The following is an 18,861-nucleotide window of genomic DNA, read 5'->3' on the forward strand; positions in this document are numbered from 1 at the left end:
GCAATTTATCGATTAGTCTTTAAACTTTCATACATGCATGCATCATCTATGACTCTTAAGCCCTAGGATGCTGTCCACCACGCAAATTTATCACTGGTAATAACTGTAATCATCGTAGGCTGTGTGCTAAAGTAAGATGTCTTTTTAATTTCTGTAGTGCTGTCTTTTAATGTTAGTTCTTATCATACACCCTCAAATGATTAGATGCGTTGCAGATGCAGACAGAAAATCTAGTTTTACACATTGTAGGCCTGCAGCGTTGAATAACATGTAGAATAATGTAAAGCTTGACTCATTTTTATCCTCAGGGCAACTTAAGTTTTTAGCTTTGCCTTAATTTAATTCCAGCTGTCTGTGTTTTAGTTGATTTATTTGTTTTAATTTTCATATTCTATATTCATTACTAATGGCTTAAAGCTATTTAATTAGCTTTGCCTTTTGAATGGGTTTCTTATTTGTGTGCCAGCATCATGTCTGTATTTTCTCACTTGGCTAAATTGTAAATGATTTGTAAATGATTATTTGTAAATGTCTGTGTCACACAAAAACAATGGTGTGTTTTGGTTATTTCATACATTTATAATAGGTCTTCTGGAAATTTCACAATCTGCTGGGTTAAAAATACGCATACAATAATGGTAAGATTTGGTTTGTTGTTTTTGGTCAACTAGGGACTTTCATTAGCCACCGACAACGTTCTGGTTGTGTCTTTGACCACTCCTCTTGACAGAGTTGTTGCAGTTCAACTAAATTTGTTGACTTTCTGACAAAAACTTGTTTCTTTATCACACTTCACAGTTTCTTGATGTGGTTAAAGGCAGGACTTTGGGAAGATTAGTCTAAAACCTTAATTTGATCCTGATTTATTTGACACTTTTCATGTATGTTTGAGGTCATTGTCCTGTTGGAACAACCAAATGCCTCCAGGACCCGTTTAGGCTGATGATTATAGGATTTCCTGAAGAATGTGGAGCTAATCCTTCTTCTTCATTATTCCATTTACTTTGTATAACATGTCAGTTCTACTGGCACCAAACAGAGCATAATACTACCACCACCATGCTTGGCGGTATGCTTGGTGTTCTTGGGGTTAAAGACCACCTTCTCTACTAAAAACATATTTCTGGTCATTATGGCCAAATATGTGTTTCATCTGATCGCAGAACTTTCCTCCAGAAGGCCTTTTCTTTGTCCATGTGATTAGCAGCAAACTTCAATAGAGCATTAAGATGGTGTTTCTAAAAGAAGAGCTTCCTTTTTGCACAGCAGCTTTTCAGCTCATGACTGTAAAACACACTTGACTGTGGATTCTAACAGCTGCGTTCCAGCAGCTTCTAATTCATTGCTGACCTACTTCTTCATGATTCTTGGTTGACTCTTGACCATCCTAATCAATTGTTACTCAGCAACAGGTGATAACTTGTGTTTTCTTCCCGATCGTGGCATTGGCACAACTGCACCATGAACTTTATGTTTACAAACAATTGCTTGCACAAATGATTTTGGTATCTGTAGCCGCTTTGAAGTGATTCCAATGGACCTTCTTGACTTGTTTAAGTCAACAATATGTTTTTTCAGGTCTTTGTTGAGCTCCTCAGACTTGTGTCTGAGTGTATCAAATGGGCCCTATTTAAATTGGCTCTGAGGAGTCACCAGCTGTAGTCATTTGTAATCACTCAGCAGAAGTTAAGAGGCCATAGCACTAAGAAAATTTTAGTTTTCCTCATCACCAAAACTGATAATTCAAGTTGCTGTATGTATATTTTTGAGCCAGCAGATTTTGTCATATTTCCCGAAGACCTATAATAAATCTATGAAAGTAACAACGTAACTAGCAAATAGGGCTTGGAGAGCTGTAGAATAAAGGCAATATCACCCTCAAGCCTGAACTGTTATGCTGAATATTCGCACAGCTGTTATTTGGTCACAGGCATGAGGCCTCAGGCCAGTGCAACACCAACACCACTCCCTCTCGTGTGATTTTCCTCAAATGTTAGCTCCAACAAGGTGTGTGTGTGTGTGTGTGTGTGTGTGTGTGTGTGTGTGCGTGTGTGTGTGTGTGTGTGTGTGTGTGTGTCTGGCCAGGTGTGATGTGCAGTGAGAAAAAAAGAGAGAAAACTAAAATGTGAGAAGATAAAGCCCCAGTGTAAAGCTGTGTAGACAAGATGTGTAAATGTATGTGTGTGGGTTGTATGTAAAGGAAGGAGGAGGGGAAATTTACTACAATCATCATTATTATTATTAGTAGTAGTAGTAGTAGTCGTAATAGTAGTATGAATTACAACTTGGTCAAATTTGGCCGATAACACCACTTTTATTAGACATGTTGAAAAAAGAAAACAACATGTTTTGCTGCATTCACTTGGCTGTTACTGAGGATGTGGTGAAGGCTTCTTTTGATGAGAAAACACTGAATCCATGTTTTTCCACACGTTAATTTGAAAACTGGTCAAATTTGCTGCAAACATTTTTCTTTTTGGCGCTAACAGTATGATAGCATACCAACAATGTCACAAAATGATAAGTGCTGCAGTTGGATGATAATTTGTCTGATTTGTTGCCAGAGCAACACCTTTCACATTTCACCTCTAGTGATGCTAACTTCGATTAGCAGAGCTTTAACCACAAGACATGTACAACATTTCTTACAAGAGGATGAGGACAGAGCACTGGTGCATCAGCTGTGTCCAGTTAAAAACTATGTAAAGTGATGTTTAGACTCTTCAAAATTATTACAATTGTTGTCTTTTGTCATTCATATCTATAAGGTCTTATTCTATGTAAATAGTCCTTTTATTCTGTTGATTTTCAATTCTAGTAGAGACTATTCAAGTAACATAGGAAGTTGAGAATGTAGCTTTTACATGCACAAAAAGTTATTTCTTTCCAATAAAAAACTAAAATTAGATCTCCAAACAATGCAGATAATGTACAAAACCCACTGTTACGTTCATTTTTGATACTGAATCTTACATACTCTTCTAAAACGATCCGGTTTGACCACTTTTTGAATGTGCTTTCAAAATATTAGCAAAGGTTGTCAACATACCAGAGAAACAAATACTGTAGCAGTAATACCGGTTAGTGTTTCACTTCTAAGACTTCAACTTTTCCTTTCTGTGAAGAACATGTCGACCAACAGTAAATACATTCAGCTGAACCACAGTTAAGGTGGTTGTGATGTGATGATGTAAGGTCAGCACCACACAAGTGAAAAAATGTCGTATAACACTGAACATGTGTTGTTCTTTGAAATTAATAATTAGGAAAGAATATTAGACTTACTCCACTTTAGCATCTCTATCACTAGATACAAAATATATGTGTACTTTGCTTCAAATACATTTTTGGATGTACAATAGAACATCCAGTGTATATAAGCAGTACACATAAGCAGAGCTTGCATGAAAGGCAGAAATTGGTTTTGCAACACATCCTTGATTCATTAGCTGTGACTTTTAGCCTCAGGTAACTCTGATGCTGGTTCATTAGTTCATAGCTCATTTCAAAGACCTTGCCTCAGCTTGTCAAATTTAAAACAACACTGTTCTTGGAAACAAAACTGAATTCAGGCAGTTGTGACACTTTTTTAGTCTCATTATTTTCATCAAATTTAGACTGGCTTAATTAGATTATACACAGTAAACAAGTAAAACTTTTAGAAATGAATAAAATAATGATTTGTTGAAATGTGTCCATACACTCAAGTCATTTATCCTCTGGAGTTTTTGACCATATGAGGCAGATCCCTTGTTTTCTTTGTATGTCATGAGAAGAGGTTTTAGGTTTTATATTATTTCTACAGCTGTAAAAAAAAAAATGTAGCAAAACCCGAGCAAAGATGAGACAAGAGAGGACTTGCAAAAGCAGAAAAAATATATGTAATCTAAATAATGCAGAATTCAAAACTTTACAAAAATCCATTATGCAAGTCTGTTCTGAGGAAGGAAATGTGTTCAGCATGTCTGTAAGACTTCAAGGATCTGCAATCTCCAATTTGATGAGGATTACTTGTTTACAAAAGCCTTATCTGGGTGATTTGTTGTGGAAATCTGGATGAGCTGTGATAAAAGCAGTTAAGGGCAATAACATTTGTCCTTCAGACATTACGGTCTCAGCTTTGTCATGAAGATAACAGACACTCTTCAGTCGAGGAATCTACCTAATACAGTGCAGTCAACACCAGACAAGGACAAGGTTATACGGTATTTATATGATAAACTGAAGGCAGCAGGTTTAAAATAAACCCCAATGTGAATCAGGGAACAGCATGTAGTGATAATTAAGTTGCAATCAGAAGGCAAACATGGTTTTCTGCGTCATCATTTCAAAATGTCTCCATCTCTGCCCATCCAAACTAAAATGTTTTTAAACTGATAAAGAGACTGTCAGCACCTCCAAAAATCTAAATTTGTAAATATAACAGAAGTTGTGCAATTTAAAATGATATCATATTACTGTGGACGTTAACTTTGGACTTAACTGAAGTTCAGTTTGGAGAACAAGTCTGGCGATAACTGTAAATCTCTTCACGGTAGATGAGGAGTCACGTTTCACACCTTGGTGGTTATTTTGTCAAGAGGGAAAACTCCAGTCCAGTCAAACCTGTTTTGAAAAATGCTCCGTTTGAAAAATGGTGACAAGAGAGTTGTTTGTCAAAAGCTGACATTTAGTTTGGGAGCCCAGATGGCCTACCATTCACCGCCCCCCACAACAAAATGCCACTTGATTTTTTTTTAACCTTTAAGAAGTCCTAAATGAGACTTTGAGTGGTAACAGTAAAATAACTCATTCCCAGTCTAATTTTTTTAAATGTGACTTTTACTTTAACCGAAAATGTGATATTTTCCACTAATTGATCGGTTCTGTTTCACATGGCTATTGTAGCCATTTCACTCATGGCGATCACAACATGTTCTACATCACAAAAAAGCTTAGAATCTGTAGTTGACAAATATAATCATATTGTTCTTGTATTTTCATTACAATAGAAGTGACATATGATAAAATGACAGCGTGTCTCAGAGTTAACTTATTCGTGGGAATTTTTAATATCAGCAAATCAAATTGTATTATACATATGTATATTTCTGTCAACTTTTTTATTGATCTATAGTATATTCCTGACAGAATGTATTGTATATTGCATATCTGCACTATAATGTCATGTATTGCAATGTTTGGTTGCATACAAGTATTGACTTACTGTATTATCTTTGGATTCAGTTTTTATCACTTTTCATTCCTTTTGTTGTTACTTTAAGCCATGTTCTGGCTTAGTTTAAGCCTTTTCAGTCATTGATCAGGGTCCATCATGGGTGGAACCAACACATTTCACTAATTTTCAGATTTTACCCCAGAAGTGGCAGATACAACGTATATTGTAATGTAAAAAAAAAAAAAACGCTTGTTTGAGCATTAACATTTTTTGACCATATCAAATTTTAGTAAGTTATATTTCAACTTTGAATTTTAAATTTTAATTTGAAAGAAAAATAGACACCATCTGCAACACCCATAAATACATGATTTCAAGTTCACTCAGTGGTCTTCTTCAAGGTCAGCCTTCATTTTAATCTCAACTACAGACCTGGAAAGTTTTGTGACTGCATTTTGGACAGTTGTGATGCTGTTGTATTGACAAAATCTGTAAGACAAACATAGAAAACCAATGTTAAAGAAAGGCAGGTGTCTCGGGACCACTTTTTGTCATGGTGGACATGTGCACAAACATATATGTAAATGCATAAATGTATTGCACCACTATATGAACCTTTTATACATCATTTAGGCAAATTCAAAAAGCAGGCGTGAGTATGCTTTGTCCAAATCAAATTATATATACTTTTTCCACCATGAATATGTAATTTTCAGACTTGAAGTTTCAGTCTCCTGAGTATAGCCCTGTCTGTCCTCATTCGATGGTTACACAAGGTTAGGAATTAGTACAAAAAATTATAAAAGGTGTTGCACAAAAATTGTGTAAGGATATAACACGTGATGACATGTGAACCATACAAAAAGAAAATGCTCCTCCCTTGTCTCGTGGGCCTCCTCTAAATACTATACTGTATTTAAAGACTCTTCAGACAGGGTTCTCATTCAAAACGGTTGCCAGCTCTGTTCTAACCTGTAGCTCACAGTCATTCTGCAAGAATGGGGAAAGATCAACAGGAAGATAATAAAACCAAACAAAAGACAAGTGAGTTTAGTCTAGTTCGGGTCAAAAGTACATGGAAGTGCAAACTGGGAAAGAAGATTAACAAGGACACAGCTGGTTGTGTCTCACCAGCAAAGATGTGAGTATTACATTCTTTATTCAATGAACTAAACTATTGAATTTCCTGATAAGAATGATACATGTGACACAAGTCTTGTATGACATTGGGCATTTGTCTTTTTTTGTTTGCTGATTTGTTTGTTGATGCAAAAGATGAATTTTATTCTGTCTCTGACTCGTTTCTCAGAGGATTTTACAAGATCATTTTAGAAAAATTATGCTGTTTCTTAATTGCCCTGATAGTAGCACTGCAGCACACATGAACAGATGGTCTGATGTTTGAAACATCTAAACTGCATTTAGAATTCATTCAGTAACTTAGTATTTTTGCATGGAAAAATATAACCAGTCAGGGTTTAACAAGACAGTAACATTTACTGGGTGTGATTGAAAAAAGCAGAGTGAATAGCAGAAAATGTTCAGTTTTTAATACAGTCTGTTTTATGCAGTGTGAAGGCAGGATTAAGATTAAGGGAACTGCTGCACAAAAGCCAAACATTTCCATAAACACATATGCAAACATTAGCCTGATTGCTGAAGTATGAAACATCAGAAATTTAGACTCTCGCATTGGTATTTTAATTGCATGAATTGTCACGGGGCTCAAGCTGGGATTGAAAAATATCCAAAAATGAACTGTGGCATAAAATTAAAGCCTTTTTACGTTACTTTTTTTTCTTAATGGCAGTTTTCTTTTCAATGATTTTCTGTTGATTTTCTTACATTTTTCCATTTCATTTGCAGTCCTCTCTTTTGACAGTGCAGGGTGGAGGACCGACAAAGAAGCAATAATAGCACCACTCAGTTTTGGCATTTTTCTGGGATAAAATCGGAGAAAACCTGGTCAATGACAGATCACCATCATGATTAGAAGAAACTAATGTTAACTTTCACATGCTTTGTAATCCCAACCATCTGATCTGATCTCAGGTCTGAACAGGTTTTCTTCCTTGTTTGCAGCTTGTAATAAGTGAGTCCTTTGACAGGATGCATTTGAGCAAACACTACACACTGTCCTTTACTTCCACAAGGAATCACTTTGCATTTCACTGAAATTGCTCAGCTAAAACTTAATCACAATACTGCTGATTTGTAACCTTATTTGAACGAAATAGGTGTCTATTACTGCACTATATTATTTATATTTGGGGCCTTTATGGCACCTCTGTGGCTAAGACTCATGAGTAATATTGTTTAATGCTAATCATACAGGCATTAAGAAAGATTTGATTAAGGAAAATGGTCAAGAAAAGCTTTTTCTCAGGGACAACACTTAATTAGAGTTACTGACGGCTGAATGTGTCTCAAGTATTTCACACGTTGGAATTTACCCTGAAGTTATTCATGTTTTGGCAGCTGCTTTAAAGCTGCTGGCCTGCAGGGGAAATAGATAACATTCAGGAATCCATAACCTTCTTGAGCTACAGTATTTAACTACAATAAACTGGATGTGTAGGAATTTGGAGAGGATTTTTTTTTCATCTTGAAATGATCAGGATTGTAATGTGTTGCACATTGAAACTATTTGATTAAAGATGCCGTGAAGGAAATAGTTATTTTTTTTATTTTTATTTTTTAATCTTTTAACATGTTCTTATTTAAACATATGGAAGATATGTTATTAGCGGATTATTTCTACCTTGAAAAAGCAATGCACCAATGAGTTACTCCAATATTACAGTTTGTATAGCAGATAGTAGTTTTACAGTGTTTGAGCAGAGTTGTAGGTGAGCTGGTGTGCTCGAGCAGGTGTAGAAAGAGAAGAAAGACTTTATCGATCTACACATTCTAAAGGAGGCAACTATATGAAGTCACATCTAAACCAAGGCATTTAAACTTAAATTTAAGGCATTAAGGGATTATTTTCAGGGAAACAACTTAAAAATACATTTCTGAGAAACAGAGATGAGGTTTTTGGTTCTTAGTCAACGACCAGAGGGAGATTTAATAGCTTGTCTGTGAAAAATCTGAAAAGAGGTGCTTCGGCCTCAGACATGTTCCTTGAGAAAACAGAGCCACATTTTATTTATCATTTTATGGAAGAGGCCTTAGTATTAAGAAATACCACATTTGACATTTTGGATGATAATTCTGGATCACAATTTAGTACTTTACCCTGTTGTGTGGTAAGATCAAAACATTCCTACTGGGAAAAAAAGAAAGATTTTCACTATATTCTAGCAAAATGAGGTCCTTGAGACTCAGATGGGGAAAGATAGAGGAACCATTCTTCTTTGCAATGTTGTGAGGTCAGAGAATATCAGTAAACAACTTGCCAACTTTCTGCTAAATTCAGCTGCAGCTTAGTAAGTGCACTTTAAGGGCATGTATTACATTCAGTCTTTGGTTTACATTTGGAGTTCTTTATTCAGGTTTGAATGCAACCCTAGTGTTCTGTTCACCTACACTATGAACACAATGTGTGTCCTTTTTACAAAACATGTATTTGTATACTATCTTATAACACAAGACTATAACTTATGTACATATATATTATGTTTCTTTTGTGGCAGTTATGAGAGCATCACAGAAAAGGGCACAACTTGGACAGTGGTCAGCCCCATCACCTTCACCTATAAGGTAACTGAGACTCAAGGCTTGCTGGACCCTAGCAACGACACCCTCCTGCTGGGCCACATCACAGACCCACAGCAGCTGGAAGACATAAAAAAGTCAAACAAACCAATCAGACGATTCCTGGTCGCTGACCAGGAAGTCTACAAAATCTACGGTACCAAGATAATTGAATACTTAGAGGTCAATGACGTTGTGTACAAGATCTTGGCTCTACCCACCACTGAGGAGAACAAATCAATGGAAATGGCCCTGAAGATCCTAGAAGAGGTCAACAACTTCTCCCTGGATCGCCGTACAGAGCCCATCATTGCCATCGGTGGAGGAGTGTGCCTGGACATCGTGGGCCTGGCCGCCTCACTCTACAGGAGGCGCACCCCTTATATCAGGGTCCCAACCACGCTGCTGTCCTACATCGACGCCAGCGTAGGCGCAAAGACAGGGGTTAACTTTGCAAACTGCAAGAACAAGCTGGGAGCCTACATTCCACCTACTGCCGCTTTCCTCGATCTGTCGTTCATACAAACCGTTCCTCGACGGCACATCTCCAACGGGCTGGCAGAAATGTTAAAGGTACTGTAAAGTCACTTTATGTTAAAAATGGTTTAAAAAAACATGTGCTACTCTTAGACAGTCTTGGATAACTTGCAAAGATGAGGCACTGCGGTTGCACACATCATTTACAGGAGAGAAACTGGTCCAGGAGTCACCACTGATAGACGCAATAATGCAATGTGATTTTTTAATGTTATCTTTTGTGTCCATTGAGGTTTTCAATGCATCTTTTGTCGTTTCTTTGCAGATGGCCTTGATGAAGCACAGGGGCCTCTTCGAGCTTCTTGAGAAGCACGGCTGCATGCTGTTGGACACTAAATTCCAGGCAAACAACAGTGCATACGGCTGCAGCAGCTTTAAGGCTGCATCGCAGGCAACTCGTATAGCCATCACTACCATGCTAGAGGAACTCGCCCCAAACCTTTGGGAGGACGACCTAAACAGACTTGTAGACTTTGGCCACCTTATCAGTCCAGCGTTAGAAATGGTAATTGACTTTTCATTGCAGGAAAATACTTTAATCCTTTTTAAAAACATGCCATTATACATTTTCTAAATAGATACAGCACTAATTAAATTTTAATATAGATCATTAATCATCCATTAAGTTTTTATTTTTTCTCTGTTACATCCAGAAAGTTCTCCCGTCTCTTCTGCATGGTGAAGCAGTGAACATCGATATGTCATACATGGTCTATGTGTCCCAAGAGAGTGGCCTGTTGACTGAAGAAGAGAAGCAAAGGATTATCAGCTGCATGGTGGGCCTGGAGCTTCCTGTCTGGCACGAGGCGTGTACCATGGAGCTCATACAGAAATCTTTGCAGGACAGGCTGAAACATTCTGGTGGTCTGGTCAGAATGCCTCTACCTATTGGTCTTGGGCAAGCAGGTAAGACTCAAAGGACTCAGCAGAAAAAACAGATTCATTAAACTGATGCTTGGTTGAAAACAGCTAGCTCAAATCATTCGTTTTTCTCTGCAAAATAAGTGGCACTGGAAGCTTGCTTTATGCTGCTGAAATTACTGTATGAGTTGTCTCCTGTGTAATTTACAATACTGTTAAAGCGTGTTTCCTTTGCTCTTTCTTTTCCTGCAGAAATTTTTAACAACACATCATACGAGATCCTGCACAAAGCTTACAAAAAGTGGTGTGACGAGCTGAGCGTCTCCTCTGACAGCAGCGGTGACCATTAAAGCTGCTCATGCTACAACTGCATCATTCCTGTTTTTAAGAGAATATATTTTCTAGTAGGGAAGTGTATTTAGTAATATTTGCTCCAGTTTTGCATTGTTTGTACTGACGGATTTTTTTAAAAATTGCATGCATCTACTGTATTTTTTACAATAACAACAAAGGCCAAATGTGGGGTAGAAATTTTCACACTGCAATAGGCTAATTCTTCAGTAACCTTATAGAAATAGCCTGATGCTAACAGAGTTCTGTCTGGTATGTGTTCTTACAATCCTTACTCTGCAAACTGTAAGAGAAAATTGTGCAAGTGCTGCCTGTACTGTCTTCAAAGGGTTGTAAAATAGATATTAGAAAATGAAAATATATGTTTATATTTCCACTCTTGGTGAATTTGTTTTTAATTATCACATAAGTGCAGCACCAGCAAGCAAGTAATGGAACAGACACCTTGCTAGTTGTGCTTGTTGCATGTTATGATGGTCAAATATACCAAACATGCTCAATTAAAGATTGTTTTTAAACATATGTGCGTTTGTGTTTTTAACATGCTTACAAATTTGCATATCAGAACCTATTTAATTTTACTCATTTTCTTTTTAGTGACACAACTCATGAGTGAAAACTGATTCAGCACTGAGATAAATCAGCAGAGACACCGTGCATATGTCTGATTACATTAAGATTTGATTAAGACAAAACAACAGGAGCACTGCTCGTCTGACACGTTCCTCATTTATTGGCACTTTAGTGTATTATAATGATTGCAATACTTTTTTTGTTTTCGCTCTAGGACTCCAGTAGCTTAGCACAGCACAAATACTGGAAACATGCAAACAGCTATCCTGACTGTCACGAGTGTATAAGAAAATCCATCTAAAACATCTTTACAATTCAGAAATTACTATAATCTGTGTTGTCTATCTATGTACACTTCCTCCAAACATTGTTTTGCTTGATAGGGGTTTAATTGGTGAATTTAGTTTTTATTTTAGGAGTTATAACCTCCAGATTAGCCCACAAAAAGGCTGGTGCGTGGAGCTACAAAATGTCTTTGTTAGCACTGAATGTTTACAAACCAGCTTCAAGCATATATATAAGTATACAATGTAAGTAAAAAATTACACACAACTATAAAGGTTATGGAGCTAATGTGACAGCAAACATCTGCCTTTGTGTCATGAACAGATTATGAGACAATAGGCCACTGAGCACAGACAGATCTGCACAGATGGAGTTTCATAGTCAGGTTAGAATTTTGAGGTTGTTTCATGTATCTTATTTTGTGCTTCGTGCTTGATGTACATCTCTTTGTTGTGGTTTTAGTTCAGTTCAGTTTAATGTCATTCAGATATGTTGAAAACTTTTTAAAACCATTACCCAGGTCCAGGAGCGTACAGAATAAACATTTCACAGTATTATAGCTAAGATAAACCTGTGACAGACACTTAAATAACACAAACCCTAAATAGAACACCAAGTGAAAAAAGCAAGCAAACAAGCAACATGTTAATAAGTTATTAGTGCATCAATAACCGCATGTCGACGTGGCAGTGCAGAGTACAGAGGACAGATGTTAGGTGTTCATAAGGCTCACAGCCTCTGAGGAGAAGCTGAACTTTAACTTTGTTGTCCTGCTTTGAGGCTGAGCAGCTTCTGCCTGAGGGGTGGAGAGCGACCGGTTCATGTGCTGAGTGGATGTGATCATTTATGATATATGACGCTCTGCTTCTGCACCTGTTGACAGAAACGTCCTCAAGGAAATGCAGGTTGCTGTTGGTTATTTTTTGAGCGTATAGAATTGTTTGTTGCAGCATCTTCCTGTCTCTTTGTATCTCTGGGGTTGTTCTATGCATCTTTGTGTCTCTGTGACTGTTCTCTTGGTGATTGTCTTGTTTCTTTTTTATTCTGTGGTTGTTTTATCTCTTTCTGCTTGTGTTATGTCTTGTTGAGGATGTTTTGTTACCTTTTACCCTCTTTGTGGTTGTTTTCTTTCTTTTCTATCTTTTTGTGGTTGTCGTGTCTCTTTGCAGTCGTTTGTTTGACTTTCAGTGAAGAAACTTTTCTAATCACCTGAAATTGGGACTCTGCCCCCGAGGCGCTCTGACCCCTCGACCTTTCCCTGTAGGCCTCATCAGCAATCCATCAGAGCTATTTCCAAACCCAGGAGGGACAGCAACTGAAGTACACATTTAAATGTGTGTTATAGTCAATTTTGACTCCTTTCAGTTCCATTTGTTTTCAACCCCTGAGCTGAAGATTTAGGTCTTAGGTAGATGTTTGACTTTCTGTGCTGTTCAGGGATGCCTGGGGAACACGGGTTTATCAGAGCATGTTTGGCAAAAATGACCTCCTGCGACATTTGAGGACAATGTGATGAAAGACTATAATGATGCTGGTCAGTGAAACTTCCAGCAAAAATCCACCCGTCAAGCTGCTTTCACCAATCCCTAAAATGGAGTGGAGCTGTCTAACAAGAGCTGATTGGATCTAAAATGGCTATTGGAAATAGAAAAGTAAATGACAACAAAGAGAAAATCTTAAGTTTGGTAAAAACGGTTTTAACTGTAATTTTTATTGCAAACTTGACAATTCGGTGTTGTTTTTCAGTGTTAAAGTCTGGTGCAGTTACAACTTCCTCAGTTGGTTCCTTGATGTACTTTAAATCACATGCCGAGTGTGATTCTTTGCTAAAGTCACAACCCTCCATCATCCATCAATCTGACAACTTCCTCTGTGAAGATATGAAAGGGAGTAATCTGTCAGCAGACTGACTGTGGGTTATTTACATGTTTACTTTAATTAATCTTTGTGTAGCTCTTTTATTGTGATTTGTATTACTCATTTGTTTACACTGCGTATCAAAGTTTGTGTTGTGTATTATTTCTCAGATTCACATTTGCTCACAATAAATTTGAAATCAAAATACTAATAGTAATAGTATGGAGTAGAATCATGGGCTGTAGAACAGAGAAGAATAGAACTTGCCAGGTTACGGAGTTTTAAGGAAATTAGACTGAGCTAACTAACTGGCTATTTGGCTGGAAATGAAGAGCTTTTGTAGCATAAAACACCACCTGTCTGTTGTAATCATGTCTCAGTTGACATACTGTGCACAGCAGCATGCAGGAACATTAGGGAAGTATTAGGGGAAATACATGAAATCTAAATACACATCTGCTGGAAAGTTACAAGCCTTTCTCTTTCAGCTATACACCTACTATATTTGGTTAAGTAATGTGTGATACTCATCTTTCTCATTATATAAAAACATCTAAATAAATCAAGTTTTTAACACCAATACAAAGATTTGGATATGATGTCAGAAAAAAGAAGAGCTTGATCCACTAAGTATGAAACATGAATATTGATACAGTGACATGTCGGGAAGCCATGAAAGAACATTGTTTAAATCATGTCATCTATGTTGCAAAAAAATAAAAATATAGGGAAGTTAATGACAAAAAAGTGTACGCCAAAGGGAATATTAAGTTTACCTCTCTGTGGTGGTCCAAGTCTATGACGTCCTCACACCTGTTAAGAAATTCTCCAAACAGTTCTGTAAACACATTAATATAGATTCACCTCTGTGCATCCTGAGCTCGGAGTCATTAAACTCATTAAAATGAAATCACTAATTGATGTAGTTCTAGAAAGCAGCTCATACATTTGGGAGAAAGTATGCTGTTAGCATGTAAACCACATTCATTTGTTTTTAGATTTATTTTTATTTCACATTCATTATAAACAAAGCATGATGATGTATCACATCAGGATCTGCTTAGGGTTTTACAAACAAGGTCCAGTGGATCGGGTATGATGTGTATATTTCTTGTATCACCTGTGGACCTAAAACCAAGCAAATTCTCAAGAGCAGAAGAAAAAAATAAAATAAATAAATTATAGTAATAATATAATACTTATAGAATAATAACAATAATAATACTTCTAAATTTGCTCAATATTTGATTTGCTATTTACTCAGAATACATTACGAACATGGGGTAAAAAATAATAAGAATTTAAAAATGTTTACAAACTAACAACTAATATGCATAATATTTAAATGCAAATTAATATTTTGTGCATTTTTTGCAATGGAACCATCATACTAACCGTGTCAGTGATCTAACATCCTCTCTGCAACCTTCTGCATTTTGCTGCCCCTTTATTTTCAGATATGTATATTATCTGTCATACACAGTTCCATACACAAGATATTCGGAATAGTTATTAACACTTTAAAATATAACAAAGATAAAAAGACTAAAAACTTTACAGGTTTAAAAGTTGATCAGTCTATAATGACGGCAGATTGGAGTCAATATTTCTCAGCCTCTGTGTAAATTACATGTTTGTCAAGTACCTCTGAAATGTTTGTGTATATGGCCTCAAGATTACATTAGACTACATGAACACTGTGTGCAATCAAGGAAGTGTCTTGGGTTACAGTGGCACAATTTGTTCAGCAGCAAGTGGGCAAAAAGTCAGAAAAAAACATGTAGTCAAGATAAAAACAACCAATGAGTTCCTTTATTCACTTGGTCTCATGGAAATCTTCTGTGCGTCACTGCTGGGATGCTACAGATAAAAGTGTCAGTGTGGCTCATGGCGTTCTGCTAACAGCCATGTTCTTTCTCATCCATGCTTGAGCTGGAACTGTGGTGGCTGCCGACACTGTTGGAGATACATGGGGACATCTTGGACAGCAGGGGATCACTTGGGGAAATCGGTCCGAGGCCTTTATCCCTCACCAACTCCTTCATTTTACAGGTCCGGGAGTTTCCGTAGGAGCCTGGGTCCCCAGCGTCTGCAGGGATGTGGTCAAAGCTGATAGTGCCGTTATTGAGATCCAGCGTGGTTGGAGGAGACATGTCAGGGGCCGAGTTATGCTGGTAGAGCTCTGAGGGGCAGTCGCCCAAAACGGGTTCCTGTTTAATGGCTCGGGCCATCAGTTCTGATGTGCAGACTGATGAGGACGACATCACTGTCAGACCATGAGCACGGGCCTGGATCTCCAGCTCCTGCAAGAAAGCATAACAGGATGTAGTATTATCACAAAGGAGTAAAAGAACACAGTTACACCCATCTTCTCAGCTTAAAGTAGAAAATAGTGTTTTGGTCACTTCTGCTGTCAGTAACAAACAGCTTAGCTGATAGCTTAGCACAGCACAAAGACTGGAAACATGCAAACAGCTGTCCATATCTGTCAAGAGATTGTCACAAAACCCACCTATAAACACCTTTAAAACTCAGCAATTACTGCGTTGGATCGTGTTAGTTCAAGCAGTAAGTGTAAAAATGTGAATACTGCATGAAAAGAGGAAAATGTGGGTCTAAGCAAAACTACCCACAGATTTTGTGGACAAGCGCAAGCAGGTAGAATTTGTTTTGTACGACAAAGCTGGTTTTTCTTCCTTCTTTTCACTCCTCATGCTTTAGCAGTTTGTCTTAATTTATTAAGACAAACTGGTTAGTTTACTCTTTTTGTTAAATAATCCATGTTAGTTAAATTTTAATTGGATATAAACTATAATACAGAATAGAATAGAATAGAATAGAATAGAATAGAATAGAATAGAATAGAATAGAATAGAATAGAATAGAATAGAATAGAATAGAAGAGAATTACGTTATAGATAAAAATTTTATTGATCCCAAAAGGGAAATTCTGTTGTTGTAGTAGCAAACAGAAAGAGTAAAGTGACAACCACCACAATACAAATAAATAAGAAAATGTACTGAAGTACAAAATGCATAATGAAGTGTAAAATATACTGTGATTGAAAAAGCACTAAAGTGGAAAATATTACCTGTTTGAAGAGTTTTATTAATATGACACCACATTATAATAAATATCTATGGTCATGCAAAATTTCTCATCCAGTAAAACAATTATTTGTCAGGTTTGTTTTGGGGTATTATGCAAAATTTGTCCTCAACTAGATGCATAACACCCTAAAAAATCATTTGTAGATTTGTATTTTTGGAATACAGTGCCTTTCTAGGATCAAATAAAAACAGTAAGCTTACTTCATCAAGCTATCGGTTAGCTTTACTTTCTCCCAATACTTCAACATTTGACAAAATTCCTTTAATAACTTTAGACTGGCCTACCTGTATACGAAGCATCAGATGGCGGTTTGCATGCTCCAGCTTCCTCTGTCTGCACTCCAGCTCCTTGGCTCTCTGCTGCTCCCGCTGTAGCTTCCTGATATAGTCCACTGAGGCTTTCAGAATGGTGCCCTTATTCCAGCGCATGTCTCTGGGGTATACAGGAGACAAAGGTCTACAGTCAGAGTCAGGTGACCAGCTGACCAGAACAGCAAAGGATTCTTTACAGCCCCTCTGAGCAAAAAGCTGTTGCACTTTAATGACACTTTGACATTAATGGAGGAAGATGTTCAAACAAAGTTAATGACTGAGTTAGTAAATAGACAGACTAAAGGATGGCTGAGCACATGCATGCAAAAATACTTACGGATCGTTTGATTTGGGTATTAAGGTTCCAAGCTCTTTAATGCGATCGTTGATGTTGAATCTCCGTCGTCGTTCAACTAAAAAATGGCAAATAAAATTCATGATAAGTAGTGCAGCCTGGTTAATAAGTCTTACAGTTCATAAGGTGAATGAAAATAAAATGTAATTTAACATACATATTTTAGTTTTTCCAATTCAAAGAAAAAATATCAATTACGCACACAACAATTCTACTTTGATTAACTCACTTAAGTTGTGGTTGTCCTTCTTCTGTCTCTCTTTAGCCAAAGCACGAACTTCAGCCTCTGTGAAGCAAACAGAAAGTCAAATTACATCACTTTGAAAAAACATAAAAATGTGATTAAATGGCTATTAAGCTCTCTCTTTACAAATTAATGAAATTACACGTTTATCTTCTACATGCTGTGTTATGAATGTGTTACTTTGTTTACTAGCATTAATCACAGCAAAAAATAAATCAGCTACATGATACAATCTGAGAGCTAAAAATTGCAGTTTTCATAGTTATAGTTCATTCATATTGTGTGCGATTTAGTCATACACAAAATACTTGACATAAACATGAAGACAGTATTTACAAAACATCATTTTTTTCACTTTTTTTTCCATTGTGCTTTGCTTACCTACTGGAAAGCCCTCTGGCCTTTGATAGCTTTCATACTGGCCACAGGATCCAGGCTTGTCCAGTACTTGCTTCATGCCAGGAGCTGGAGTAATTATTTGGCAAATAATTGACTTAATAGTATCTTGTGCACTTCCCAACTGCACACAATATTCACATCGGCCTACAGTAATGCTTTCAGTTTCTATATTCTGAAGGAAGTGTGTCTCATTTTCAGCTTGACTGGAATTCCTTCACACTGAACATATCATTTACAGCATATACGTGCAAATATTTTATCAGTTTTGAATGCAAACATTTATTAGAGTATTTTTGAATCATATGTGACTACCAAAAGAAAGGAGGTCACAGACAGAACTCGGTGCATTATCCAAAACATACCTACCAACAGTAAAATTAAGAATAAAACATGACTGCATGATAATCAATTGGGGTATGTATGTCTAATTTATTTACCTGTGAATTCCCTTTTAATATTGGGTGGACAGGAGTTGCTGATGGCCAGTCCTGAAAGTGGAAGTCCTTGGTTGCTGTACACATCCATTAAATTTCCAGAAACAGGGAGCTAGAGCATTAAAGACATGCCATCACAATATATACTTATAATACATACATAATATCAACTGTATCATACATGTGAATTAAAATGAAAGACATGGGTGTCAATGTTGCACTGAATATTCTTTCAAACAGGAAAGCATCCTGATAAATTACCGGGTTGTTAATCTGGAGTCCTGGATCCATCAGTCCAAGAACGTCTTCACTGTAACTCGACTCCAAGCTAATAATATCGTCAATGACATCATCCATCTGTTTGACACAAAACCAGATTTTACTCAGCGTTTACAGTGTATCAGGGCATCTGAATGTAATGAGATGGGGAAAAAAAATCTTGTGGCATTGAGCTGATGTACCTCTTTCTCACAGTTGGAACCGAGGGTGAGCAGGGCCATGGGGCTGTTGGGAGCGCTGCTGCCAGGCCCAGGTGGCATGCTGTGCTCAGGGGGCTGGCTGCCAGATTTACCCCCCAGGGTGGTGGACAGATACTGCCTCACCTGCTGCCTTTGAGCCTGCTGGATGTGGTACTTGGTGGGATTCTCCAGGTGAGACGGCACCTTGCACGAGTGAGACATAAACTTTA

The 18,861-nt window shown here is 37.2% G+C and overlaps 2 protein-coding genes across 4 annotated transcripts in view; one reads left to right on the forward strand and one right to left on the reverse strand.

Annotated features, from left to right (window-relative positions):
• The first annotated feature begins 6,091 nt into the window (after positions 1-6,091).
• On the forward strand, positions 6,092-11,125 carry eevs (2-epi-5-epi-valiolone synthase). Its single transcript, XM_023266589.3, has 5 exons — positions 6,092-6,299; positions 8,794-9,427; positions 9,657-9,896; positions 10,045-10,297; positions 10,505-11,125. The coding sequence occupies exons 1-5, from the start codon at positions 6,157-6,159 to the stop codon at positions 10,600-10,602; spliced, it is 1,368 nt and encodes a 455-aa protein (XP_023122357.2). The 5' UTR covers positions 6,092-6,156; the 3' UTR covers positions 10,603-11,125.
• A 3,180-nt stretch (positions 11,126-14,305) lies between these two features.
• mitfa (melanocyte inducing transcription factor a) overlaps positions 14,306-18,861 on the reverse strand; it is a 28,185-nt gene continuing 23,629 nt past the window's right edge. For 2 of the 3 annotated variants that reach the window (XM_035946548.2, XM_035946549.2), the window contains 8 exons: positions 18,635-18,835; positions 18,435-18,530; positions 18,177-18,285; positions 17,722-17,805; positions 17,326-17,382; positions 17,079-17,154; positions 16,715-16,862; positions 14,306-15,621 (listed from right to left, as the gene is read on the reverse strand). In XM_035946548.2, the coding sequence (XP_035802441.2) occupies positions 15,217-15,621; positions 16,715-16,862; positions 17,079-17,154; positions 17,326-17,382; positions 17,722-17,805; positions 18,177-18,285; positions 18,435-18,530; positions 18,635-18,835 (1,176 nt within the window). In that variant the 3' untranslated portion in view covers positions 14,306-15,216. The remainder of the gene's footprint in view (positions 15,622-16,714; positions 16,863-17,078; positions 17,155-17,325; positions 17,383-17,721; positions 17,806-18,176; positions 18,286-18,434; positions 18,531-18,634; positions 18,836-18,861) is intronic. The other variant, XM_023266575.3, reaches the window with a different exon arrangement.

The sequence above is a fragment of the Amphiprion ocellaris genome, chromosome 5 (assembly GCF_022539595.1).
Source record: "Amphiprion ocellaris isolate individual 3 ecotype Okinawa chromosome 5, ASM2253959v1, whole genome shotgun sequence".
Taxonomy (NCBI): Eukaryota; Metazoa; Chordata; class Actinopteri; family Pomacentridae; genus Amphiprion; species Amphiprion ocellaris.

Excerpts from the sequence above, each read along its gene's own strand:
- eevs (XM_023266589.3), top strand. The coding sequence starts at position 6,157 with ATGGGGAAAGATCAACAGGAAGATAATAAAACCAAACAAAAGACAAGT. Across the intron at positions 9,428-9,656 it reads GGCTGGCAGAAATGTTAAAG|ATGGCCTTGATGAAGCACAG; the intron begins GTACTGTAAAGT and ends GTTTCTTTGCAG. Across the intron at positions 10,298-10,504 it reads TATTGGTCTTGGGCAAGCAG|AAATTTTTAACAACACATCA; the intron begins GTAAGACTCAAA and ends CTTTTCCTGCAG.